The 27452-nt window shown below is 50.3% G+C and overlaps 9 protein-coding genes across 9 annotated transcripts; 3 read left to right on the top strand and 6 right to left on the bottom strand.

Moving 5' to 3' along the window:
- Window positions 1-117: 117 nt before the first annotated feature.
- On the bottom strand, window positions 118-516 carry J7337_003625 (uncharacterized protein; the record flags this gene model as incomplete). The annotated part of the gene is made up of 1 exon (XM_044821341.1): window positions 118-516. One exon carries the CDS (start codon window positions 514-516, stop codon window positions 118-120), a length of 399 nt encoding a protein of 132 aa, XP_044682674.1.
- Window positions 517-1739: 1223 nt separating this feature from the next.
- Window positions 1740-2627, top strand: J7337_003624 (uncharacterized protein; the record flags this gene model as incomplete). The annotated part of the gene is made up of 1 exon (XM_044821340.1): window positions 1740-2627. One exon carries the CDS (start codon window positions 1740-1742, stop codon window positions 2625-2627), a length of 888 nt encoding a protein of 295 aa, XP_044682673.1.
- Window positions 2628-9041: 6414 nt separating this feature from the next.
- Window positions 9042-10533, top strand: J7337_003623 (uncharacterized protein; the record flags this gene model as incomplete). The annotated part of the gene is made up of 2 exons (XM_044821339.1): window positions 9042-9691; window positions 9849-10533. 2 exons carry the CDS (start codon window positions 9042-9044, stop codon window positions 10531-10533), a joined length of 1335 nt encoding a protein of 444 aa, XP_044682672.1.
- Window positions 10534-10615: 82 nt separating this feature from the next.
- Window positions 10616-11494, bottom strand: J7337_003622 (uncharacterized protein; the record flags this gene model as incomplete). The annotated part of the gene is made up of 1 exon (XM_044821338.1): window positions 10616-11494. One exon carries the CDS (start codon window positions 11492-11494, stop codon window positions 10616-10618), a length of 879 nt encoding a protein of 292 aa, XP_044682671.1.
- Window positions 11495-12134: 640 nt separating this feature from the next.
- J7337_003621 (uncharacterized protein) lies at window positions 12135-15379 on the bottom strand (the record flags this gene model as incomplete). The annotated part of the gene is made up of 4 exons (XM_044821337.1): window positions 12135-15012; window positions 15063-15182; window positions 15232-15271; window positions 15322-15379. The coding sequence occupies 4 exons, from the start codon at window positions 15377-15379 to the stop codon at window positions 12135-12137; spliced, it is 3096 nt and encodes a 1031-aa protein (XP_044682670.1).
- Window positions 15380-16448: 1069 nt separating this feature from the next.
- On the bottom strand, window positions 16449-17530 carry J7337_003620 (uncharacterized protein; the record flags this gene model as incomplete). The annotated part of the gene is made up of 3 exons (XM_044821336.1): window positions 16449-16844; window positions 16896-17410; window positions 17464-17530. 3 exons carry the CDS (start codon window positions 17528-17530, stop codon window positions 16449-16451), a joined length of 978 nt encoding a protein of 325 aa, XP_044682669.1.
- A 570-nt stretch (window positions 17531-18100) lies between these two features.
- On the bottom strand, window positions 18101-21296 carry J7337_003619 (uncharacterized protein; the record flags this gene model as incomplete). The annotated part of the gene is made up of 4 exons (XM_044821335.1): window positions 18101-18780; window positions 18832-19906; window positions 19957-20661; window positions 20724-21296. The coding sequence occupies 4 exons, from the start codon at window positions 21294-21296 to the stop codon at window positions 18101-18103; spliced, it is 3033 nt and encodes a 1010-aa protein (XP_044682668.1).
- Window positions 21297-23381: 2085 nt separating this feature from the next.
- Window positions 23382-24102, top strand: J7337_003618 (uncharacterized protein; the record flags this gene model as incomplete). Its single annotated transcript, XM_044821334.1, has 3 exons — window positions 23382-23534; window positions 23605-23727; window positions 23785-24102. The coding sequence occupies 3 exons, from the start codon at window positions 23382-23384 to the stop codon at window positions 24100-24102; spliced, it is 594 nt and encodes a 197-aa protein (XP_044682667.1).
- Window positions 24103-24349: 247 nt separating this feature from the next.
- J7337_003617 (uncharacterized protein) lies at window positions 24350-25798 on the bottom strand (the record flags this gene model as incomplete). The annotated part of the gene is made up of 1 exon (XM_044821333.1): window positions 24350-25798. One exon carries the CDS (start codon window positions 25796-25798, stop codon window positions 24350-24352), a length of 1449 nt encoding a protein of 482 aa, XP_044682666.1.
- Window positions 25799-27452: the final 1654 nt, after the last annotated feature.

The raw sequence follows: 27452 nt of genomic DNA, 5'->3' as shown, positions 1-27452 counted from the left end.
GTGCACTCTCCTATCAGGCCAGTTTCTGGCTCAGTCTACGCCACCTAAGAAGCGATGAGGCGATAGACTTGACAGAATCAGCGAGCCTGCATTTCTGTAAGAGCTCCCGTTTCACACTTAGAATCCAAACAGGTAGATCAAAGGAGGGACGATGAGCTCCGCAGCAGTAGCAATCTTGAGCCACGATGGAGTCCAGCCCAGAGTCAGCCCCGAGGTCAAGCGACCAATACCGGCTATTACCATGGCAGTTCCAAGCAAGGAAAGAGGAACCTTTCTCGCCTGGAGATTGTTGCTCGCCCACCAGAGAATCATTCCATATCCACTCCAGATGGCTCCCAAGAATCGAAGCTGGTTGTCCACGAAGGCGAGGGTTGGGGTTGGGAGGAGAGCTCGCTCTGATTCGGGTATAACGAGTTTATGTCCGGTAATCAGATCAACTGTTCCGGTGAACATGGAGAAAACGGCGAAGATCTTCAGTCCGCGCGAGAGGAATTGGGAAGAGCCGTATTCAGACATGGTTCTTGAGAAATATGTTGCTTATTTGGTATGAATAAATTATTGATGAACGTGAGTTGAACTTTAATTTTACTGTCAGCGACAACTCTGAACATCTCTTATACTCGAAAATATGTTTCGGGCAACTTGAATTGCTAAGCCTTGTTTGCCTTACACGTTATGCTGACACCTCGGAAATCCCGTCGGCGTCATAACGAACCCCGAGACATGACGGCTTTGCCCAGATTGGGACCATTATGCGCCTGGCTCCACAATATACCTACTCACTAAGCCAGCGCATCCTCCAGAGTCACAAAACTCCAGTTTTTACCCCCATCAGCATCGGGATTCTTAGGAGTGGATGTTGTCAGTTGATCAATCAGTCGGGAACACTTACAAAGACTTCCGGCCATCAAAGGATATCCTTTTCCGAATTTAGCTACCATCTCAAGCATGGAGGAAGCGGAAAGTATCCAAGACCATACGAGGCATCCCACGACTGTTAGCATGAATGCCAGGTGTGTTGCCCTTCTCCATTCTTAAGCTCTCTTTTAGATGCAAACGTTTAAACTCTCCCCTATGATCATAATCTAATATCTAAGAAATGATGGGGTTGGAGAAAATGGTTTGAGGTTAGTATTTCGGTAAGAAAAGGATAAACATCATCTGCGATGCATCGACCTCAAAGAATCCAACCCTACTATCATCCTGTTGCTTAGGTCAATTCCAGTGACTGCTCTTCGGCCCGCGACCGAACAATTACTCCGGCCTGAGTAATTCTTGCTGGCTAAAACTTTTTACTTAGGTTAACATTAGGACCAATAACCCTAAGATAGAACTATCGTCTACCACGACGATCACTCAGAAAGTCTTTATCGCCAGCAGACACAGAGTAGCGAGACCAAAAGCACCTATTCGTAATAATTATGACGAGTTTGGGGGGACTTTCGGTTCAAACTGCAGGGAATAAAGTTGAGTTCTGCGACGTGATTGTAAGCTCTCAGCCACGAGCCTCAACTACAAATAACAAACCCGGATCACTATTTAGACATTATTTTATGACTTGTGACGAACCACCAAGGTATAAATGTTCTTCGGGAAACTCAGAAACTCTAGAATGTAACTCTTTTGCTGCGGGGCGTGAAAAAGTATAAGAAGGGTCACTCGGAGCAGTGAACGTGTTATTACGAATCAATATGACCCCCCATTTCTTCGTCTTCCTTCCATCCATCTTCCAAGCTAACATGTATCTCATCACACTCCTAGCCACGGGCCTCGCCCTCCAGCTACCTTGCGCACTTGCCACACCTTATCGCCGATCTGTGGAGTGCAAGTATGAAACAAATCCTCGACCAGGCCAGACATGCGAGGTCTTTGCCGAAGATTGGGGTATAACTTTGACCGAGCTCAAGGCGCTAAATCCCGGTCTGAAGTGCCCCAAGCTTGATCCCATCTGGAGTTACTGTGTCAAGGGGTCTGGGGGCAAACCTGAACCAGCCGGCGCCGAACCCAAGACGACAAAGCCTACGTCGGCTGATGAGCCAGCATACGACAAGACGCCCGATACTCCCTCTGATATAGAATCTGTTTCGATTCCCAACTCGGATTACGAGTCCTCTGTAAAGCCTAATGTTCCTGAGAAGCCCTCTCCCGCGGATGAGTCCGGTGGAAACAGCATCCATACCCCGGAACCCGTTCAAAAAGGCATGGTAGACAACTGCAACAAATTCCACTACGTCACTCCCACGACCACCTGTCAAGCCGTTCTCGATTATTACAAGATATCCCTCACCGAGTTCGTCAAATGGAACCCCGCCGTTGGAGAGGACTGCACCAACATGTGGGCGGGGACCAACGCATGCGTCTCAGCCAAAGGCTACACTTCGCCCCTAACGAGAGACATCAAGCCCAACCCAGTAGTCGACAACGGAGTCGCGACGCCTTCGCCAATCCAGGCGGGTTTGGTCAAGAACTGTGTCAAGTTTCACTACATCGGTGCCGGGACTACGTGTCATGAGGTTTTGCACCACTACGGGATCACTATGGCCCAGTTTGCGCAGTGGAATCCTGCAGTTGGTGAGGATTGCAAATCTTTGTGGAAGGGCACCTATGCCTGTGTTGCTGCGGTTTAAGAAGGTTATATGCATCTTGGCTCCTGGCTTGAGGCATATCTGTGGCCATGTATAGCATCTTTCCTTTCGGAGTCATATTAGCTTTATGCTGTAGCCATTGGTCAGTCATCGTGGTATCGATGTCTAAGTTGTGGGCTAGAAGTGTTATTTGCAGTTGAGGCTTGTGGCTGAGAGCTTATTCCGACAGAGAGAACCTAGAGAAATGAACAAGTGAACCTGGTTTCAATTGTGGAGCTACGTCTTTCATATCATTTACACTTCTGGAAAATCAATGGCAGACCGAGTTTCCTAGTCAAGAGACAGTAATAAAGTGGATTGGTTTCCAAGTATTTGACATCCGACTTTGAGAAGGATTTCAGTGATACTCTATGTGACTTTCAATACCCTCAATCCTTCTGTCTTCATGTTTATCCTGTAGATGACTCTTCTTGAGACCCACCCTCTGCTTGTGTACTCCAACTCTGAGAACGACTTCGAGCTGAAGGAACATGACTCTGCCAGTTCTGTCTATCCGTGGCCACGGCCGTAAAGCCCTTCCACGGTTCATCTCCGTCACTCTGGCGCAGCCATTCTGACATTGGTGAAATGTAATCCAGGTTAATGTTAGAACTTTTATGTGCCATTTTCATGTAGGACAGTGCTCACCTTGTTCTTTACTTCCATGTGCTTTCGAGTTCGAGCTTAGCCCAGTTTCTCTCTTTGCAGGAGGGGCGTTTTTCTGGGGCGAAGTCATTCTGAAGGTTTTGGTGGAGAGAAGACGACAGGTCAATAGGAGGTTTCGATTTCACAAGGAGGATGCTAGATGGTTTGTGAGACTAGAAGACTTCAGAAAAGGTTCTATCTTGTCGTGAACGCTGTCTTATATATCCATGGACTATGCAATGTGCCTTTTATGTTTGAAGCTGACTTCTCCGACCAAGACTAATCTCGCTCGCTGATCCAGCTTCTGTTTCAATGTGGGCCATTTCTTACATTGGATACTTCTCCGTAGCTCCTTTTAGTTGTCTCACATATTTGTATTCTTGGTGTTACAGACATCAGGGCCAGTTTCGCTATTGGCCCAACTGCTTGCGACTCCATCAGGGCCTTTTTTCGGATTCGTGAACTGAATGAGCACTGACAGCGCCATCGGAGACTCGTTGGGTACGGCAGGGCTATTCCAGGGCCAAAATTCTAATTGGCGAGCTCATGAGGCTCAAGCAAGGGGATGGTGATCAACGATCCTTCAGTATATGCATCTCGTGAGTCTTATGCGCATTAGCTGACGAATGAGATAAATGGCCCTTATCCAACTATCCGATCGGCCAGCTTCAGCCGCACGTAAGATCCACCAGATACAGCGAATCAGAGAATTGACCCTGAGTCTGAGCCACGTCAGAGGGGGGGTCGCAGCTGGCCGTACTTCAATCAGGTTCTCGCCATTTGTCGAGTCCCCGGACCTTTCTCTTCATCACGTCCTTTATCGTCGAGCGAAACCCTTCGGCTCGACACTTGAGGATTCTCTACTGACTGCCCAGTCCAGCAGGGCTCATCTCTATCTGACAGTTGAGGTCCATCTTGGAGGGTCAGCGCCAAGCTCAGTCTTGGCGCTTATCCCATTCAGGAGGACCACGATGATCATCACTTAGAACCTTGGACGAGGGACATCGACGACGTACAATGGCAACTCAACTTCGAATGGGACATCGATCAATGGCTCTTGCCTAGTATTGAGAGCCATGAGTTTGACAGCTTATTTGACTTCGATTGTTACCACGGGTCGTGCGGCGAAGCGCTCGGCGCAGACCTTGACTCCTTGGCTATTCAACACCAAGAAACGTCGAACAATCAATTAACACTTGTCACTGAAACTCATACCACTCTTGATACTATGCAAGAAGTCTCTCCTGAGCCTCAGAAATCTCTGGAATCCCTCAATCCACCTCATGGGGCCGACCCAGCCCTCTCCCTTCCCTTACGCAGCAACTCTCCGGATAGCAATACTCCTACGTCCCACTCGCCATCCTCTAGTGGGTATGAGAAGATGTTATTTCAGTCATCCACGCCCAGTCCTGTCTGCAAAGTGGCGCGGCTCACCTGCGACTTTTGTGGGCAGGGTTTTGAAGACGTGGATTCTCTTTGGTAAGTCCCACTATCGTCATTCTTCTTCACTCGTCTCACAGGCAACAGCTTTCACATTATCTCGTCTCATGTGGCTTCAAGTCCATTGCATTGTGGCAGGAAACGCTGTAATAAAACCTTCAAGGATCGCAGGTCTTTGAAGCGACATCTGACTGAGTTTCATCTTGGTTCCGTTTACGGTTGCCGTTGTGGCAGGCAAGACGGAAGAAAAGATAAGCATTGCAGACATATCGAGAGTAACAACTGTACTGGTCCCGGCCTTTATAGTTGTCCTTGTGGTCATTCGTTCGATCAGCTCAAGTTGCACGGACACCACATTGAAAGGTGCGGTAAAAAGAGGAGAGGAAGGCCACGGAAACTCCCAATGGTGGCAATTGAGAGGATTTGAGCTCTGGGGCTCCATCAATACGCTGTGGTGCATAAAAAGCAAAGTTGACAGCGCAAACTTCAAGAGGAAGTCTTGTAGCTTTCTGTTTCTTCACGAGTGCCGTATGCTTCATGGCTAGTGCGCCATCAGCTTCATGGCTAATACCCCAACCCCTTTTCTTTCTCTGTTCTTTTGACATATTCATATTTTTAATCGCTTGTTCTTTTGCACCACGTCCCTAAATTTTGAGTTCTTCATCAACGTCAGTCAGATGCTCCGTCAGTCCTTGCGAACTCGCTTGATGATCCTGTATTTCTTTCTTTTGTCAGGCAGCATTTTCTCTTATTACTGGGTTTCTCTCTTTGGTCTATCCAAACTTTCATTTCTGACTGCGGTTTCAGCAGCTCTTCTAGGACATTTTTCGCCGACAGAATGCCATTCTCAACTAGAGCCCTGTCGCAGGCAGAACAGAGGGAATTCAACATAATCCTCAATCTTGTTCTCTTGTTTTTAAATTTTTAGATTGCAGTAAGGGGAACTGGCAGTTGGCCGGGCGGAAATTTGTATTTGTAAGGAAATTCTGGGGATCTTTTATGCGGGCTTAGAAATGATCAGGAAGGAGAGCAAAATACACGATTAGATGACATAAAAGAAAGTTCTAGTTTTTGTATTTGGATATTTACAAGCATAAGTAAATATTCCAGTGATTTCAGCCTTATCGAAAGGTAATACTTTATCTGACCCAGCCTATTTGAGTATCAATTCACAAGTCAAGCTCTCAGAAACTCACCTTTGGACCCGTCTTTGTGTCGTGTCTTGGAAGTTATCGATAAGTATGGACGGAGTTGTTTAGATAGGTTGTAGGAGATCCAACTGATGATTACTGCTTGGCGCAGACCGTAGATCGGATGTAGTGAGTGTTATCTAAATGTGTTATTTGCAGTTGAGACTTGTGGCTGAGAGCTTATCCCGGCAGACAGAACTTAGCTTCTTACCACACCTCCATCATTTCCACAGGCTTGCTTTATGCGACTCGACTGATTACCGTTGTAAAAATTGAAAGTGAGACTGTTTGTTAGACGCCTGCTATATGCTGACTGGCGCTGAAGGGAAACCTCCCTACAAGCACAACACGGTCTAGTCTGATATCCGATGTTCTTTTAAACCCATAATGTCTACTAATGGATGGCAAAGGGCCATTTATCTGATTGGGCCATCGCTAAAAGACTCAAGTCTTGGCTATGGGCATACACAGCCTGCTTTTCAGATTGTACCAATCAGGTAAATGGCCTTCATGCAGCTTTGCAAGCCCGTCTGCAGCCGGTCAGACAAGTCCTAGCCCACCAACAAATCAGAAAACCTCCGTATGTCGCTGGCGGTGTACTCAAATCCCAGTGGAGTTTCCTTGTTACAGGGCATGAACTCAGCATAAGAACCCTTTCCTCGCCGCCTCGAAAGTTATTGTGATCCTCAGACAACCACCAACCCGCCTCCTCCCTTCATCAATACGCTACTACAATCCTCCATCCTCCATTCCGAGGAAGGAAACTACATTACATTTGCAAGCAAAACCCCCACAAGTCGAACCCATTCCGCAACTGAGGTGCTGAGCCACGTGGTTGTCATGGCTATGCGTAACTTCAAATATCGACGGCGCATCAAGGTGTGCATGTGTGGATATGCTGCAAATGCCACACATGATCCAGTTTGAGTTACGACCAATACCTACAAGAATTCTTCTATTTTGCCGGTATTGAAGATAACGAGACGACAAGGTCAATATTCTTTTCCCTCGTTCAGGAACTGGGTATAATTGTCGACGACCCTCAGGAACCTCACGGCGACTCATCACCCTGCCGTGCTTTACCGCAGACGATCGACCCTCGTGACCTGGGCGTCTTTTCATCTTTGCCTTCTTTTCAATTCAATTCCCTTCCGGATTCACCCGGCGACTCACAACCGCTTTGCAATGAGCCATTGGAAGCAGTTAGTCCCCGGAATCCGGATGGTGCGTTCTTACCTCAGCCCGATTTATTTCCTTCTTGTCAATGGTCCCGTGAGGAAGACACATATGAGTCTCTTCCACGCCGGCAACTCTCAGAACCACTACGACGCTCATTACCGGTCCCACCAATCAATAATGCTACCTCTCCGCAACCAGCTCAGTAAGACAATGTGCCCTCCTCTATCTCTTGCTTCTTCTCCATTTCTCCTTTTACACCTTAAGTTATCCCTTACACAACTACAAACTTTCCTTACAAGCATGTGAGAATTGTAGTCCTCTCAAATTGCCTATCATACACTATTACAGCCTTGACACTAACGTTCTAACAGCCCTCACAAAACCACGTCTCCCCCCAAACCTGGAACTTTCTATTGTACGGAAGAAGCCTGCAATCATCTGTCATTCAAGGACGAAAGGACTTTGGAGCGGCATCGGACCAGCAAACATTCCGGTGCTCCCTATTACTGCCGATGTGGATACTCCAATGGGCGAAAAGACACTTACCTGAATCATGTTGGCAAGAATAAATGCAGTGGTGAACAGCCTTTCGAATGCAAATGCGGTTACACTACTCACGATCTTACCAAACAACAATGCCATGTTAAGGGCTGTCAGAGAGGGAAGCAAGGAAGACCTACGACGAGGAAAGCTAGCTAGTGGAAGACATGTCAGTCTTGGAATCAGTAATACAAAGCAGATAGTAGTCTTTTTTGAAATTTTGAACTTATACACAGATCCCAATAGCGGCGAAATAATATCCTCTTTTCTTCATCTGTTTCCTTATTTTGCGAGATCCTGAAAAGCGAAAAAAGCCCTCCAGAAGTAACTAGCTAGGTTCTCTCTGCTGGTCTAAGCTCTCAGCTGCAGATATCACATCTAGTTCATAATCAAGCAGCAAGATGTCACCATGCCTGAGGAGAGCTGCCGGGGTGGGTAATGTGGCGTACTGATAACGTTTGTGGTGTTGCGGCAAGCACTTATCAGACTTTACGTGGGGTGTGCTGTCGGACGATTGTAGTCACGAGACTTTACCAAGAAACTGTAAAGAACTGGTCCAGCCAAAAGCAAGACCTTAGGCGATTTTGAGGGTGATGAGTATATTGCCCGTATGTGTGTATTGGTGTCCTTTACCTTTGTGGCCTGGGGGCTGAAGCCTCTTCTAAAACCCGAACCTTAACGCAGTAAAGAACTGGTCATGAATTTCTCAGAGTTTATGTCGTATCATTTCCACCTTTGCCCCGGAAACTTCATCGTGAATATCACAGACGGATCGCTCTGGCTGGTGATCTGGGAAACAGCTAGCTTCGTTCCTCGTGAATATCAGAACGAAGTTCCGTGTTCCAGGCGGTTTAGATCTGCCTGTAACCCCATGATCAGGATTGCAGAGTCGCTTAAATCAGCGAGAGTTTCCCGATACCACACAAAGCTGAATGGCTTTGTGGCAAAACGAGACGTAAATGAAAACCTTTCTGTTGAGACTTGTGGCTGAGGAACATAACCACCACAAAGAACTTAGACGCCAACCACGAGAATATATCTCAGTGGCCAAAATAATATCACCAGAATATGGTTCAATTACCTCATCTATGACTCTAGGTTCTGTGCAGCAATCATAAGCTCTCAGCCACAGATCCCTACTACGAATAACATCTATGCAGATCAAAGTTTCTTCAGTATCTACACCAAAGTTAAACAACTTAACCTAAATGCTGTCCGAATGGAGTCACTGAAGTGGCCCAATTTACTATATATAAGGCAGGCTCTAACCACTTCATCACCACCTTCGACCTCCCTCCCAAACTTTCTCCAGCATCACCTCTCAACTTGCTCGTCATATCACTCTCGCCATCCTTCCATTCTACACTATCAACCGAATATTCTATCAACCGAATATTTCCAGTCCTTCCCATCAAATCAGACCATGACTCACAACAGCTCCGTCGGGGGAATCCTCGCACCTGGCGATGCAGCGCAGCTGATCAAACTTGGCCTCGTCAATCTTCCCCACCCGCCTAATGGCTCTATCCGAATACACAAGCGTCGACTCAACCGCACAAGCGATGCAGTGCATAAGAAGATTCCTCTCAACGCTAACATCGAATCCCGCCCGGACGCATTTGCGACTATACCGGAGAAGCTCATCTCCAAAGCTACTATTGAGTATGTCGGTTACAACAGCGACAGAGCGACGCAGATCTGGAGCGGTTGGGCCAACTGGCCATCGGGTCCCATCATTCGCGAGATTGACCCCAGTGATTGCAATACTATTGAGGTCTCGTTCATTGACTGGGTGAAGCGCCATACTGGGAATCCCCTAGAGTATGATGTCTGGGGGGACGATGACTCGGCCTGGTTCCACCTAATGCAGCAGTGCGGCATCGCAACTGAGCTCCAGCAGAGCATCATGGATCCTCGTTTCAAAGACAGGCGGTTGACGGGCACTTGCATCGGCTGGCTTCGGAATACCATGAAACTGCGCTATGAGTGGCTCCAGGAGATCCAGCGAGCTTCTGCTGAGCGTGAGAAAGCTCTGGGGAATCAGGGAATTTCGGCCCGGTCCCAACAACAAAGGTAATCAGAGTCAAGTCTTTAGGTAAGTTCATCCTAAGCTTACCTAAACTGCCCTAAATCAGGATGATATTGTCCACTTCTTTGACTACTTTAGACTAGAGTCTGAAGCCTCTTGTCCCCCTTCAGATGATATGCAACATACTAACACTGAATGTAGTGGCTTAGCCTCCAGAGGTGTACACAAACTCGCAGGGCCATCAAGCGTTATAGGGTCCACTGTGTTATACAAAGCGATAGACGAAGCACGAATCAACGACCTCTTTGATCATGAGGGCAACCTTGACAAAATCCAACTCTTATTAACCCCCCCTTCGACCGACTTCAGCAGAAGCAAGAGCATGTACTACTTCACTCCCGACTACAGCCTGGCCAGGAAACAAGCTGCGTGGATAACGCAACGAGGGCCACCCGCGGTCATAGTGCAGATTGCAGTCTCAGATAGCGCAATCACATCCATGGAACCCCCCGATATACAATGCGCTTCCTGGCCGAATTCGAACTGGCGGGAGCTCGTTTGGCATTGCCGCGCAAAAATTAGGCTTCCCAAGGAGCTTCTCGAGAATTATGGCAAAGCCATTCTCATCATCGGAACAATCGCGAATAGACCTGACGTATACTATGAGCAGCGATCGCCTGCCGACCTTACTTCTGAGGCTTGTGTTGTCAGTGTCCGGGGACCTAACAAGGGCGGGGACCGAGCAGCAGTACAGTATGTGTTCTCATCCGACGACGAGGGGGAAACATTCCTTGAAGATCAAGCGAGACATACGATGAAGATATTCCACTTCGGGACAGGTGAGCTGGAGGCTTGGGCGAAGGAAAATCGCAAGTTGGGGTTTTAGGGCCTAAATATGAGTAGATATTCTAAAGATCACTAAACTTATCCTTAGTTTACCTAAGGAAGCATCCTTTTCATCCTCATCCTTACTTCTCATGATCAGTACTAACAGTGACATCCTTCCACTCATCCAGCAACACCAACGTCTCCTCACACTTACTCCTAATATAAACATCCGCATCACTCCCCAGCATAATCCTCACCGGAACATCCCTCCCCTCTCCAACCCCCGTCCCCGTCAGAATCTCAACAATAACCTTAGTCCCCTTCTTGACATCACCAGGCTGATTGTTATCCGTCTTGTCCAACGCCTTTCTCGTCTTTCCCGTAGGCGTGCTCTCATCTTCATAAACGTCCATTCTCTTCTTCGTAACCGCCCTCACACCAGGGTTCAAGAAGCTAGTGCGGAAGTAGCCAGGCTCCACGACCGTGGCGACAATTTTAAAGGGCTCGAGTTCATAGCGCAGGGACTCGGCGAGGGAGGACATGCAGGTCTTCACCATGCAGTAGACAGAGTATGTCGCGCCGCCTCTCCAAGAAGCGATACTCCCAAAGGTAGCAATCGTACCGCGTTTTCCATTCTGGCCGATACTCTGCTCTCGCATTCCCGGTAGAAACGCCTTGATGGTGTTGAAGATCCCAAAGACATTGGTGTTGAAGCAATCATACATCTCCTGCTGGGACACTTCCTCTACGGCGCCGTCGAGGATGTATCCCGCTGCATTGATAAGATAGTCGACGCGACCGTGCTTGGAAAAGACTTCTTTGGCGATGGCTTCGAGGTCAGAGAGGGGAGAGGTCACGTCGAATGCGAGGGTGCGTGCACCTGCATCGGCGAGGTCTTGGACGCGTGATGTGCTGCGTGCTGTGGCGATGACGGTGTGCCCGAGGTTGAGGGCGTGAAGAGCGATATCATGGCCGAAGCCTGAGGAGGCGGCTGTGATGAACCAGACTGGTGAAGACATGTTGAGGTTGTTGAGTGGTTTGTGTAAGTGGCTTTAGTGTAGGTGTTAGAGGCTTGTAATGAAGCTTGTAAGACAAGTGATGATTGTTGTTGAGTTCATCTTGAAACGAAATTCCAACTCCTTTATATTATTTTTCAACTTCAGATATCTCCTCAATCCATTTGATGACATTATCTCCGACCCAAAGTCCTCAACACCATCATTCTATCACCGACTGCCATCTCCCAACTATCGCCGATTATTAGCGTCGCCACATTTCGGCGTTAACAGCCCATTCAACCACTAAAAGACCATCCCCACATCCGGTGTGGCGCTATGGCTTATGCTTAATCGCTTTTTCGGAAGAGAGTAAGCAGCCCATCCGAATGCACCAATTGCATCACTCGGACCTGTTGATGCAAGACTTTTCGGCGATAGGTTCACGCGGAATGACGAAAGAGCAATGTTCAAGTTGTGTTGATGTACTAAGAATGCCATATCATACTAATCTACATAGATCATGCAATGCCCCAAACGCCGTAGCCGTAACTCCGGGCTCATAAACAATCAAGCACGCACCCATCCAAGGCCATCAAGGCAATCTCAATCTCAATCTCAATCTGGGCACCTACGTTTCACCCTTCTCATATCAATCGCTCGCTCATCGCAAGGTATAGCCTCTGCTGTCCTGTCGACGATGAGCAGCACCACTTCCCATACCGATGGTGATTCGTCGCGGCGCACTGCCCGCCATGCCACCCTGGGGACTTGATCCAGGACCTTCCATTCGAGTGACTGTGTTGTTCATGTTCATGCGTCTAGCTTGACCAGGTGTCAGAGCCATGTCTATCTTGAAGTCGTTTGGGGAGCACGCCATCGGGGGGCTTCGTCTCCTCTCAGCGCTACCTCGCCGGAGTCGAGAGATACCGTTGGTGCTGCTGGCGAGGGCCGCAGGCAGACTAGGCCTGGGTCCCGTACGCTCGGGCAACGATCCCATTGACGATACTCGCTTGGTGCTTGATGCTGTTGTACCAGCCATGATGCTCGCTCTACGAGCTTTCTCCTTCATGGCGGTTCGGAGGGCGGTCTGAAGCTTTCGGGCATCGATAGTGCTCGTCTCGGAGTCAGATCCAGATCCGGGAGGGTTGTTCTCATCATGTATCGTGGGAAGTCGTCTAATCGCTCTAGGAATACCGAGCCCAGATGGCGATGGTGAGAAATTGCCACTCTTAGTGACATCCAGAGATCGCAGGGGTGGTGTTCGTTGAATATCGGGTGAAGCTTCGAGCTTGAGGGTCATGGTGGGTGCTTTGGGTGATCCATCAGCAAGGGAATGTCTAGGTCCCTTGGAAAGGAAACCGGCCTGGAACCTGCTAGGCTTCGCACCCAAACTGCTGGTCTCGGGGATCTCGAGACTGGGGCTCGACTCCTCAACTGTCGATGTCTCGGGCTCAAGGTATGAAGGCATGACAGGTGCGATGATTGGCTTCTCAGGTGAGGGAATCGCAGGGGAAGAGTTGTACTTCTGGGGCGTCTTCGAAAAGTCCTCTAGTGTGCCCTCCTCCGTCTCATCGTCCCTCCATCGGACTCCACCCTTCTTCTTAGCCTTCACTGGCGTGAAGCTGACGCCCTTCTTGGAGGCTCCCAACACCTTACGTCTTCGTGGGGATCCTTTCATGGGGCTGACAGGAGCGTGGTCGCTATGCGCGGGCATAAAGTTGGGAGCTGAAACAGGCTTGATGTGCATCGCAATAGCCTTCTTGCGCTTCGGTGTGCCTCGCTTGCTGGGCGAGAAGACTTCGACGACGGGCATGGAGCCATCAGGCTTGACGACCTGGCCGGCAGCTGTGAAGCCGGTTTGAAGGAGACGGTTAATCATCTCCTTCGCGTGAGCGACGGCATCTTCCTCATCCATGCCGAGCGTATCGGAAAGTGATGAGAGAATGTCGAACTGCGCAGTGAGGAGCATCTGGATCATGGCAGCATCGCCAGCCTTGTCCTGCTCAAGGACTTCCCGGTAGGCCTCGCGATTGAAGTTGGCCTTGATCAGCTCAGCTTCACGGGTCAAGTTGTCGGCTTCTCCGTTGTCAGCACCCTCGGTACCTTGGAGTTGTTGCAAGCTGTGCGATAGAGCTGTGTCGATGGCTCGGTCCCATGCTGACTTCTCCAGCTTCTGGTGGATATGATGTCGGCTGTTCTCTAACTCAACAAGGATGCCTTGAGCCGTCTTTCGGATGGCGACAAGGTTCTCTGGCATGGCAGCTTCATCGCCTCGTTCGTCGCAAACAGTATCGAAGGCAGCAATCCATCCGGACAGCATACCAATGCGGCGCTCGAAAGCCTTGAGACGCTTCATGTTCGTGATACGCTCTTGACGCTCAGGAGCAGAGTTTTCGTAGGCGATGCGCAATCGCTGAATTCCTTCCCGAGCCATGGCATCCCGCTTGTCGCATTGCTTTCGGAACTTGGCAAAAAATATAGCTTCTGCATCCTTCTGCTGGGCCTTGAGCTCGTTGATCAAGGCCATCTGTTCGTCGATCTTAACCAAGAAGTCCTTGACGTGGCGGTTGACGTTGAAGACATTGCGCGTCACCTTGGTCTGGATATTCTTAGCCCGGTTGGCGTATCGAAGGGTGTTCTGTGTCTCGTCGAAATGCGCGCTCGATGGGGATACACAGACAATCATGACAGTCTTGCAGTTGCCGCCGAGGGAGAACTTGAGCAGTCGGGTAAGCTTGCTGTTTCGGTAGGGGACGTGCTGCTTCTGTCGACGGTCGCAGAGGGCGTTGATGCAGCTTCCAAGGGCGAGGAGGGATTTGTTGATGTTGGCACCTTCAGTGAGACGCTCGCCGCGGTTCTTGGTGACGGATGCTCGTTCAGAACCAGCAAGATCGATGATACTGAGTGTAGCCATGGTGTGAGGTTCGCTGGCACCGGCTGATCGGTCCTTTTGAGCGATGTTGATCTGAAGAACGGCGTGTGATCGGGAAGAAGTAGCGTTGGCCTCGGTAGGCGAAACTGTGCGGTATTCGTTTCCTTGGACAATCATATCCATAACCTCCTGGACATCCTTGGGGTGATGACTCGTCAAGCCAGACACAGTGACAGCCTGGTTACTGTCCTCCCTTAGCATCAATCCACCCCTGCTCCCACCAGGAACCAATAAATCACGAATGGTCTCGTTGTAAATCTCGAGGTAGCTCAGACTCAGCTCGGTCACCTTGTCTTGGCTGCGCTCCTCAATTTTCTCAAACAGTTCCTGCATGGTCATGAAGATGATACCGGGATGTTGTGATGTACCAGTAATAGTATGTGTCTTTCCGCAACCTGTAGCGCCGTAGGCGAAGACCGTCGCATTGTAGCCATCGAGTACACTGTCGAGGAGAGTTCGAGTAGTGCCTTCGTAGACATCGGACTGTGTTGTGTTTTCGTCGAAGACGCGGTCGAAAGCAAAGACTTGATCCTTGACCTTTTTCGAGGAGGGTAGGACTGAGCGGGAGAATTTCTGTACGGGGCTGTCCTCGGGAGGATCAAAGACTCTGTACGGTGTCAGCGTTTGCGTTTGTTGTAGCGGGGATGATGCGCATACAAACAACGATCATCGACAACCTTGATAACGTTTCGAATGCCGCGTTGGTGCAGCTTTGGCGTAGGCGCAGCGGCGAGGGAGCCATCGCCGAGGAAAAGGGTTCCGTCATCGTTCTTTTGTCTGTCGAGCCATTAACAAGCCTACTCCACAATATCGGCGTGTTGCTTACAGTTGTGCAGCCTCTCGAATCGTAAAAGGTCGAACTCGAACTATAATAACGGTCAGCTCCCGTACCGCACTCGAGGAACGCACATCATACCAGCAACAGTAATGGAATTCTGCCCAGCAGCAGCAGCTGAAGCACCCATAACAGCCATTATATATTCTTCTTCGCTCGATTTCCGACGTTGGTGCAGTCTCGAGCTCTTCCACCTCAATATCGGAGAGCAGTGAAGCCGTTAAGAGTAAACAAAGCTTAAAAAGAAAGGCACGCTCGATGCAGAGCAGATGATCATAGAAACAATGTTCGAAAATGAACTCGAACAAGAAAACGAAAAAGATAAAAACAAAGGCGAATAGCTCTGTGTACCTGTTGTCGTTAGTTAGTAGCAGTAGTAGACTACGAGCCGGGCGGTAGTTGAAGAGAAATCAATTCAGAGCTACCGAGCACGGTTGAAGGTGACGTCTGGTTTGTTTTTCGTCCTTTTTTGGACGTGTTGCTGTGGTGACGCCTTAGCTCCATTTTTATCAGGGGTTCTCTAAGTGGCATTCATGCGGGTGTTTCTTTGGCCCCTGGAGGTGAGGCTGGAGAAGCTATTAAACAATGGGATTTGAGTCATGTTATGGAGACGTTTGCCAGGTGTTGATGGCTCATTTGTGGCTTTATTGTTGTTGACCTCAAAGCTCGAGATATTGCAAGACCCTTGGTAATAGTAGTGGCTGGAGTCCTTGCTTATCTTACCCTGTATCATGATGACTTCTCTCTTCAATGGCTTACAATACGAGGCCGTTTGAGCTGTGACTCCTGTAGTCAATGTGATGAAAGTTACTCGACTCTTGTGTATTCATGGAGATGTATTCATTACTATTGCCCCTTTCCAACTGCTGTGAACCAACGTTGTGAATCCCGTATTGTGGTGTTACAGCCTCCACTTACAAGGCCCATACATGTGGCCATCACAATACCAACATCCAGGAACAAACAGGGTTCACATAAATACCGCGAGGCAAAACAAAACAGAATAAACATCAGGCGACACAGGGATCAGAAGTGGCCTCCGAAGACTGTCCACGATATCGCTAAACACCAACATCACAGCATCAGTAGTGCAACAGATCTCCCAGTAAAAGAAACACCATCAATTTACCATTTAGTTTACAACCTAACGCCTACCATGCAACAAAAACTTCCAGATTCACAAAAGATAGTGACGACATTCATCCCCACTAACTCACAGTCTCCGGTACAAACGCATACCGTGGCAGCATCGACATCCTCTCCTCAGGACTAACCTCCGCATCATCGTAGAACATCCTGGCCTTCTTGTCCTTCTTCTTCTTGTCGCCACCTTCTTCCTCAGCCTTAGTCGCCGCTGGCTTGATACCCGCCTCGGCCATACGGATCATCTGATCAATATCGTCGCCAGCAGCACCACCGCTCCAAGATCCGCCTTGTGTCGGTCGCTGAGGTAGGCCAGCGGCCGCGGGTAGCGCGCCGGATGATGGACGTGCAGGGAGGTTGTTGGCGGAGAAGGTGTAGGGCTGGGCTGGGTTGGGAGGCTGTACGGGGTAGCTTTGTTGTTGGTCGAAGGACACTTGGGGAGGGGTCTGGTAAGAGCCGTTCTACAGATATTAGCATATTCCAAAAAAAACCGTAGGGAAGAGAAAACTCACGAAAGGAGCTTGCGGTTGTGTCTCGGTATTCGCAGCCGCAGCGGGATCAACACCTCCATTGGCAGCAATCTCCTGCTTCCTCTTCCGAAACTCAGCCAATCTCTGCTTCAGCTCCTCCGGCGACTCAGTCTTGATCTTCTTCTGCGCATGTCCCTGTCCCGGCAGCGGGTTTCCCGTCGCGATCTGTCTATCTTTCTGCGCCTGCTGGAAGTTCTGTAGGATGCGGTTGCGGTGCTGGTCGAGCATGTCCTGGGGAATACCCTCCATGCCAAAAATTTCCACCTCAAGACCCTGTCTGCTAGGAAGCGCGTTCTCGACCTGTGTGAGGTTTTCCTTGTGGACTTGGTTCATGTGCACGGAGAGACCTGTCGCTGTCAGCGCGGCTTTCGTGGGAATTCGGATGATGGTAAACGTACCTCCTGCTGTGTTGAGACGACGACCACAGCGGTCGCATTTGAAGTGCTTTGCCTTCTGGTGAGAGATGAGAAGCTTGAGATCTTCGAAATCACGCTCGCCTGCGATAAATGTTAGCATTGAATGATCGGAGCGCACGCCGCAGGATTCATACAGTAGTAGCACCAGGGTCGGTTGAGGACCTCCTCGATGTCAGCGTGACCGCGCCGCTTCTTGCCCATCTTGCTATTGATGTCGGATGTGCAGTACAAGTCGATAGGGATAATGCGCGATCAATTCGAGCGCACAGAGGTTCCTGATAATGGTCAGATCGCAATATCTTGGACGTGGAGCTTAGAACTGAACGCGACTCGAAAAAGAGTGGGTAGCTTCGTCGGAGAAGCTCCGGTTAAAAAGAACGGATGCCTCAACACCAAGCATCGATGACGAGACATACTAGACTTTGCCATCACGAGAATGACTTTTTTTAGAGATCCCATCTTGGAAGTGAAAGATCATGCATAGGAGTTTTTAATTTAGTGAAGTGTGATGTGTGTAGTGATTATACATTGATTATGTATGTCTGTCTATAAGATCAACCAAATATTTATAGTATATAGCAGAAGCTAAACCAGCATCATCCAAACTCATCTTCCAATGCCAAGATGCATATTTTTTTACCATCCGACCCCCATCAATACATAACTCATCAATCCTTTTGTTGAAGCGCCTTTTTTGAATCATCACGATTCTTACCCATTGCAAAAACTCCCCAGTTACAAAACGCCCCAGTGAATGCTCCCCCTTCAAAATCAAGATCCATTTGGCGCCACCTGGTCAAAAATTATCAGCGGCCATTGGCCTCCCTGCTGAATGCTGTTGATGTCATTTGCCGAAGGGCTGGATGTGACGCCCGGGACGCCCGCGCCTGTCGAGGCGTCACGTGTGCTGCCTCCGAGCGTCAAGAGTGTCGATGCGCTGAAGCGATCTTGCGTATCAGCGATGGCTGATGTCCAATCGTGCCAAGTGTTTCCGCGGCTCTGCCACATCATGTCGGGTTGAGGCGCGAGATGGGGAGGCTGTGAGAATGCGAGCATCGGGTTCACTTGCGCCACAGACGACGGGAGTGCCGACGTGGTAGATGCGATTGGTGCAGATGTATTGTAAAACATGGCCCCAGTGTCGTAAGCTGGAGGTGCCATGCTGTTCTGTGGGTGATCATTGTAGGCGAGTGTTGGGTAAGGAGTCTGGCCGTTCAGGTCGGACTCGGGAAAGTAGCTCTTGGTAGATGGGACTTCACTTTGAGCCCCTCCACTGGTGGGTGCGGACTGGACCTGAGAAGATGGGTAACTTGGGGCTGGCTCCTGCTTGACCTCTGGTGTGGTAGAAGGCTGAGCCCTCTTCGTCTCCTTGTTACGCATATCATGATCAATCCACGCAATCGTGCGGTCAATGATGTTTCCAATCTCAGTAGCAATGCTAGAATCCGAACCTGTCGTATTGTTAGGGCTGACTGATCTGCGAACTAGGGGCTGGAACTTACCGAGAAGAGAGCCGGCTTCTTCAAGAATGCCGATCCAACCGTTCATCTCCTCCCGCAACGTGGCAATGGCTTCTGGAGTCGTTTCAAAACGTCTCTCCCACATGGCAGCCAGCATAGTGAAAGTGCCAGCGGTGTACATCGAAGTCTGGTACCATGTCGTATCGAGGCACTTGCACTTCTGGATCTCCATTTGGCAGTGAAGCATTTGGCGCGAGACATCCTCGCAGATTGCCATGTTCTCAGCCATCATGGCCTTGTCACTGGTCATGGCCACTGAAGGATGTCGCAGGCAAAGACGAAACTCAAGCGCCCATGTCTTGGCGTAGACAGCTGCCAAGCGGGTCTGCTCGGTCTGCTCAGCATGGTCAATCACCATGTGGCCAGGGAGTTCGTCCTCCCACTTCTTGATCTGAGCCTCAAGCGCCCTGACGATGCTGACATAGTTTCGCGCATCCCGTCGAACACTGTAAATGTTGGAGTACAGTTCCATGTAGATGGGAATGATTTTGAAGCTCACGATACCTGGCCAGTAAGGGCAAGGAATGTCGCGGGATGTGTCGACGCCTTCATCAGAGAGGAGCTCATCAGCGATAGGCTCGGGAAAGCCGACGTCGAATTCCTCAACGGTGATAGGCATCGGCCGGCCACGACGTCCGGTAACAGCGATGTAGACAGTCATGATGACCCAGAAAGCCCTCTTGCGAAGCTCATGTTGGAGATTGTTGGGCTCGCCTGGCTTTCTTGACTCTCGGTGCAGATTCAATTCGAGTGCGCGTTGAAGAGCAAGGTTGGCGACGATTGAAACAACACCGGGCTTGGGGAAAGCTCTGGTATGCTTGACAACCATGGCCATGGCCTGGACCGAAACCAGATCCCGGGTGCATGTCAGCTCAAAGAACTTGCTGAGGGCGAAATGGTAATGGCTGTTGGATCGCTCATTCATTTGAGCGCGCTGGTCAACCTGCTGCCAGTTTCTTGTGCCATACTGGAAGCAAATGATGGCGAAAACCATGTGCACCGTAACAAGCTCCGCCACTGAAGGCTCAAAATTAGGTTCATCGTACATGCGGGTCAACTGTATGGCTGTTAGTGATTAAGCTTAGAATATGGTGAGACAACACTTACCAATCGCATGAAGGAAGGCTTGTGGAGGACTGGAAGGAAAGCGGAGAAGGTCATGAAGTACCATTCGGCCCAGGTGAAGGCATCTTCTCGAGAAGGCATCTCAGCCTCCATCGGAGGGTTGACTCTCATGATGGATTGGAGGAAAGATTGCGGGGACTTGTTGTACGACGGCGCCACCTTGCCATCGACTGGAGGCTCCTCCGCATCTGGTGGCTCAAAGGCCGCGAGGTCGACCGTCATCCCTAGAATCGACAGTCGCGTACCCCCGATTGAACTGAGAGGAGCACTGTCCATTCCAACACCAAGATGGTTCTCATGGGCGCGGGACTCTAATGTGCGAGGGAAGCTGGGAGACAGGCTGGGGGCTGATTTAGAGTCCTTGAACAATGCGCTGCCAACTTGAGACCATGTTTCGCCAGTCTTGGGGTCAGGAATTGGGTTGCCCAGATCATCAAAGTTTGAGTCGGAGGGGCACTGTGCATAAGGTGACCACTCCCAGGGCTTGACTTCGACGCCCTTGTTGTCGAGGAGCTTCTCAAGATCGCGGATATGGGAGAGCATGTCGCTCTTTTCCCTCTCCAGCTCCTGCATGTATCCTCTTCGCTCTGTGCGCCCTGTCACGCGATCTGTGACATAGCATTCAAGGTTTTGGTTGGTGCAGTGGGAGCAGCCTTCTGGAAGTGCATCGCATCGGATCTTTCGAACCTGTAATTTTTGCGCGGTTAGCATGTTGTGAAAGCATGATCCGAGATTTATTTATGACATACCTTGCATCTGTCGCAAGCTTGACCAGTGCGTGTATAAGACTGTAGTCTGTTCTTGACCACGCTGGAGAAGTCGTCTGGGCCACGTTCTAGCCTTGGAAGCTTGACTTTGCCGGGAGCTTGAATGATGCCATCATCTTCGCCATTGCTAGCAGCCCGCTTGGGAGGTCGTCCTGGCATCTTGGACTTGATGCGCGGGGAGATGCCCCTCAACGAAGCAGGTGAAGATCTGGCGGAAGAAGTAGCGGAAGACGAAGCGCTCTTGTTGCTGGCGCTCGTGCAGGAAGCGGTGCTGGCCTTTGTCCTGGCCGTGCAACGAGATATCGCGGCAGGCTGGCGCAGGCGGCGCCCAGTGGGTTTTGTTGAAGTCGCAGTCGCAGGGGCCTTTACAGTGGCGTAGGGAGGATTGCAGCTGTAGGCGAATGTATCAGGAGCCCAGGCGAGGGCAGGGTAAGATCGGGCGTCGAAGGGCCAGTAGAGAGGACCTGGGCCTGGCTGCGGCGTCAACGACAGCGACGTGGGAGTTGAAAAGTTGGCGATGGAGGAATTGAAGTTGCGCTGGGATATGGCCTCCATCATACTGGTCTGGGAACGAGGCCTCGAGCTTGGGCTTGGGGCTGGTGCTTGGGGTGCCCCTGGTGCTGCCGGCACTGAGAATGACACTGTACAAGGGATGGGTTTAGTGGGGAATGCGCTGTGCATTAGCGGCCTTCCGGGTATGGGGGGACTCGACACTGGGTGGAGGCGCAGATGTAGGCCTCGACAAACCCCAGTGGACGTATGTGACGTGAAGACTGACGAGGAGCGGAGCTGGATATGAGCCGGGACGAGGGGGAGGGAGGGGACAGATGAGATGATTTGGTTGTGATCTGCGGAAGAAATGGTCTAGACTCTAAGTGGCTGTAAGAAAATCTCCTGTTCTTCTGTGTGTGTATTGAAGAACTTGAACAATCAAGGTAATTGCTTGTATATGGTAAAGTATGCACAGTTGTTGTATGATGGATCAAGCAGGGATAAGGCTGGTGAACGTCGAGGTCTTATAAGCAGAGAGATCTGGTGGGTGTCTTGAGGTTGTAACCATCCATCCAGCCTTAGTTCACATCTTAGCTTGGCGAGTCAAAATAGATACCTACACCAACCTTACCAACCTTACAGTACTAACAGATCTGTCCCGGAGTTGGCGTTCAACAGAATTATTCCCATCGTCAACCTCTCTTTGCACGGAAGGCCCGTATCTCGCTGAGGAAAAGCACAGACAGGTTCTCTCTATCAAAAATGGAAGATAACTCACCCGGAGACGAGAAATCGTCAGTGCTTGAGGAACGGAGAGTCCTTCTAGAAGAATACCGGCAGACTGGGAGAGGGCAGCCATGACAATGTGAGTGTTGGATGAATTCTCCGTAGCCCAGAGTATGACATCGGATCTACACTCACAGGGCCAGGCGAGAGTTTCTCACAGGAACCAGAGAGCCAGCCAACGAGGCGCTGCAAGGGGAGACGACTCCACCGTGGCCGTCTAGACCGTGGTCCTTTTCTGGGCAAGCCATCCGATTTCTTGGGAGAAGATGCCGTACAAGCGCAATGATGCTGTGGCTGACAGAGACAAGGTCGAGCTCGGCGGTACCGTAAGCAATTCGACCATGACGATTCGTCACCGAGGGCAAAGTGTCAAAGGAAACGAGCTGATGAGCGGAGCCCAGAGGAAACACCAAGTCTGGGCAAAGTCAGCTCCTGGAAAACTCGTATCATTATGATTTGCATGCAACCTGTCTAGACGAATGAAACCATTGATGAAATGCAACCCTACTGCCGGTACCGAAGAGCCAAGACCAGGCCAGGCCAGACCTGTTTAAACAATCTTAGTGGTTCTTTTGATTGACTTTCTGGTTATGTATGTCGGTGCCTTGCTGATCAGGTTCGATGCCTTCAGCCTTCACTGGCAGCCAAGATGTTGATGATCCCGCTCCCGCTACGGACGGCATATGTCTGCCAACCTTGATGATGGTGGCGCCGGCCTTGTATCGGAGATATTACGAGAACTCAACGGCGAGAAATGGCCACGATCATTTGAACAACGTGGGTGAAACGGATGAGGCGATTAATCGAGCCTTGACTTTGTTACTGAATAACGTGGGAAACGTTTAGCCATTGGAATTGATGCCCAGTCACGGATATTATCCCAACATGCTCTGTATGTGGAATACTGAGGTCGGGCTTCTCCTCACTTCGTGATGTGTTACTACATCAAAATTGAGTTATCGTAGTGTCAAAGACAATGGAAGCTCACATGAGATTGAATATACAGTACAAACACAGTATAACAAACATGTGATGACCCTTGACTTCCAGTGACTTCAATTGACGTGCCCCGCTGTCCGCGGGCTACCAATTGCACAGCCCATCTCTAGATCTCACTCTTTTTTACCCCTCCACACTAAACTAAACCCAAGATCGAAACTGCTCAAACCACCATCACAACGTTACGCACTACCTTATCCTAAGAGAAAATTAAGTTACGAAAATCAGCAGATTCTCCTTAAGCGAACTTTTGTGCTGCCTTCCTGAAACCAAACTGCCAAGAGCTCACTGCCAAGCCAACTACAACGGCTCTATCGGCTTCCAGGCCCTGGTCAGCAGAGCAAAGCAAAGGCAAAAGCAACAATGGCTCTCGAAATAGTGTCTCTCGAACACTTGCCAAACTCGCACAAGGTCTACGTTGCCCTGTTCCGTGACGTACAGAATTCGGCCTTTTTGCACCAGCAGCTGCTCGCTCGGAACCCTCAGTTCGAGTACGCCTTCATCGATGCCTCAGTGGTGAGTTCCGCCACGGAGTACCCGACTTGGGTATAGGGCATTTTCCATTAATACAGACCATCATCACCAGGTTGTCTCGCGGCTTCAATTATTATCCGCTGTCTTCAAGGCTACGTCGACGGCTGTGAATGGCGCTCTCAGGACTCCAAACGTTCACTCCGAGATTGTCTGTGCCATGAGTTCTTCTAATAACGTAATATGACCCCTTATTCCGATATGCCTTCGTTTGAGGCTGACAGTCCATGCTCAGATTGCTGATGCCTATCGTCGATATGGTATCTCTCCTTCTACGAAGGACCTCATCGTTGTCAAGGTCACATTCCCTGGAGAGGATGGTGCTGAGCCCTTGACGCATGACCAGATCTGGGAGCATCTCAAGGCCAATGTTAAGGGAGAGGCTTTATCCATCACAGATGACCAAATCTCCACCACCACTGACGTACCAAAGGTGCGCAAGTACTACAAGTTGAACGGACTCAAGTGGTTGGACGATATTAAGGATGAAACGGTCAAACAGAAGGAGATGGAGTCACTCGTCATTGGCGCAATGGCTCTAAGGGGCGTCTGAAGCACAATACCAAGTCAAAAGCTTCACAGTCAATCATATAATCATCGTTAAAGACTAAAACGTAAGTCATTTCTTCATCTATGCTTGATCTATCTCGGATATTGAGATGCTAGACGCCCTGGACTCCTGATCGCTACCCATGATGCAAAACAAAAGAAACATAAAGACATTGATATCAAGTTCTTTTCTCTTCCGTCTTCCGTCTTCCCTCTTCCCTTTTTTAGTTTTTGTTCAATTTTTTACTTCTTTAAGCCAAGCCGACGGCGCTCTTGCATCGTCGGACAAGCTCGGCCCAGAGAGCATCCCGGCTGCCCCTGGTTCGTTGAACGGCGTCCTTGTTTTCGTGTGCGCGTCGCAGGAGGTACTTCATGCACTCGCCAGTGGTCCCCCAGACGAGGTACTTGTAGGCAGGCAGACTCTTGGTCTTGTCAGACTGGCCAGCCTCGACGAGCTCGCAGCTGACCTCGTCAGCCATGCCCTGGAGTTGAGCAAAAGCAATGTCGGACTTGGCTCGGCCGGCCTCCATGATGGCGCGGCTTCGTCGCACGGACTCGGCGTTGTGAGAGGCGACGACAAGGCTGGCAGCGGGGTACTCGCCGGAACCCTTGACGTCAATGTTCCACTCGCGGGTGAGGACGCTGGCAGCGAGGGAATCGAAGCAGGCGTCGGTCTCCTCCTTGGTGTCGTGGAAGAGCTCGCGGGGGTCAGAGTTGAGATAAGCGCCACGGACAAGCTTGACACCGAGAGCAAAGTTCTCGACTTGAGCGAGTTTCAGGTGGTTGGAGAGAACCTCGGGGCACTTCTTCTTGTAGGCTTGGTAGGTACCGAAGATAACAGCCTCGCCAAGTCCCTTGTTGTACTTGCGGGTGAACTCGAGAGTCCAGTCGTCAATGCCGTCCTGGAGCATGTCCTGCTCGGCGTCGAAGAGGAGGCGGACACCTCGCTCGTGGGCAAGCTGGCAAATGGAATCGATGGCCTTGTACATGGCGGGGCTGGGAGGAAGACGGTCCTTAAGCTGGTAGAGAGCGATGCTTCCGGCGCCAGTAAACTTGAGGGCGACAAAGTCACCAGGCTCAGCAAGTCGGACAGTCTCGAGAGTGCCTCGAGCCCAGGGAAGAATTTCGTTCTGAATGCACTCGTCGGTCTCCATGGCACCGTTCTTCAGACCCTCGCCCTCATCCTTGGTGAGGACAACCTCCTTGGCGTAGTTCAGAATAACACCAGTGAAACCAATGTTCTTGAGTCCATCGATAGTCTTCTTGATCTCAGGTGACTTCTCACCCGCGCAGAACTGAGCGTAAAAGGTCTTCTTGAGGAAATATCGCAGAAGCGGGTTCTTGTCGGGGTTGAGCAGAGGGTTGGTGGTGTTGGCCAGAATACCCATGACGTGCAGAGAGGGAGGTAGGAGCAGAGGCGAGGAGGAGACGGTCATGGTGGCGAGAGATCGGAGAATCATGATGAGAGGGAGAACGGAGAGAGGCGCCTTGCTGGGAGCGATGGGAGGAAGAGGATCGGGGATCTGCTGCTGCTCGACGATGGTGTTTGTGCGTCGCTCAGAGGAGTGGATGTGACGGCGGGCAACCATGTTGGTCTTTGTGATGGTGAGGCATGGTCGGAGTGTGTTGATGGTGATGGCGTTGGAAGCAGTCGCCCAGCGAAGGGGCTGGGCAGTCCCTCGCCGAAGGGCCGAGCTCATTATATGAGATGTGTGTGTGGTGTTGAGATGAAGGTCCTAAGTTGGTAGTTGGATGGAGATGCTGGATCAGTATGGAGGGATCCAGATGGTGACTGTGTTGATGTTGGTGTTAGGTTTACGGAGCGATGATGCAAGATAAGTCAAGTTAGATTCTATCTGGTTCGGTTTGTGGAATGGGCAACGGGTGGCAGAGAGCTTAATATATCTATCTCAGGCAGTGACTATCAGTGTCGGTTGAGTGCGGTGCTTGGTGACTCTGGTCTGTGCCTGGGCTGGGGCGTGTGAGGGAGGTGGCGCTATCTCCAGCCCGATAATGATAATCCATATCTCCCTTGCCCTGTTTGTCTAGCCTTCCCCCATTCCACAGCAGAAAAAGAACAAATTCTTTGCCATTGATTTCCAGCTTGCTCCAGTTGAGCTAGTCATTCATGGTCATGTTTACACTATGCCCCCCGGTCCTCCGCAGAGGCCGAGCCAGACCGGCCCGTGACTATCAGAATGGACTGCAGGCGAAGGGAAAAAAAGAAAAGGGACCCAGCTGTACGGAGCTTATCAGCCGTCACGTGGCTCATTTTAGCTTCAGCATCACCATGATGGCCGAATGTAGCCGTTGAGGGGCGTGGGGGGTGCAGGTCCACGATAATTGGGGAGATTGCCTAGTTGAAGCTGGGGATTTGGTTTTGGACTCAGTGATTGCCGCAACAGGCCGCGATCCCAGTAAATACGTGTTATGTAATTGGTGACACTGGCAAAGCTAGCAAGCACAGGGCATTGTGGGGAAACCTTGGAGATGCATCACCAGCATTCTCTTAACTGCTTTGAGACTGACAGTCAATGTTGGGTTGGCTTGTGCTGAGACCTGAGACGTCTTGTGACTTGTTTTGATGACGATGTGTCCGTGTCTCTAACTTTCACAGCCAACTTCCATCGTTGGTCAATGATGTGCAAGGGGGCTGACGATGATGTGTCGTATGCCGTTCGGTACTTTATGTAGATAAGGCGATATGGATAAGATATGCCGACGCCCAATCCTTCTACAGAATGACGAATGGGGCTCTGCTACCGTATCTCAATGGCCGAGAGAGAGAAAAATGTTCGATCTCGCTAGAAGCCTTCTGCAGCGTTTGCTTATCGATGATGTCTCCATAAATGACCGACCAAAGCCGCTCGCCCTGGGCTGGTCTACGGGAGAGGCGTTTACCTAGAGAGTCCTAAACTCGGAGGGCCCCGATAACAAAACGACACTAGCATATTTTTTATCTCTGAATTGATCTTCCATGCGCCAATGGATGTTTATTCCCCTGTGCTGGTCTCTCTGGTCAGTGCGATAATGAGTTTATGAACCATTGACCAAGTCGTGATATATCTACATTTTATATATTGTACATAGAAGAACCCAATTACCTCACAATGCTGGACGAGCATCATCTTCTTGCCTTGTCTTTGGCCTCCGACCTCGCAAGAACTCGACATACCCGATCGGTCTGCCTCGGGCTAAGCCAAGCACATCTTGAATCCCACCGTACGCAAGGCCAAACAACAACCCATATCGCGCGGTCCGGGCGGCGGTTGTGAGTGACAGGCGATCTAGATGCACACGCCGAATATCGGCGCTTGTTAGCTCATCTCTTTCCGTCGCCTGCAAAGCAGAGCA

The sequence above is a fragment of the Fusarium musae genome, chromosome 3, assembly GCF_019915245.1.
Source record: "Fusarium musae strain F31 chromosome 3, whole genome shotgun sequence".
Classification (NCBI taxonomy): Eukaryota; Fungi; Ascomycota; class Sordariomycetes; order Hypocreales; family Nectriaceae; genus Fusarium; species Fusarium musae.
Note: the sequence above shows the minus strand (reverse complement) of the source record. Positions and strands in the feature narration are given on the sequence as shown.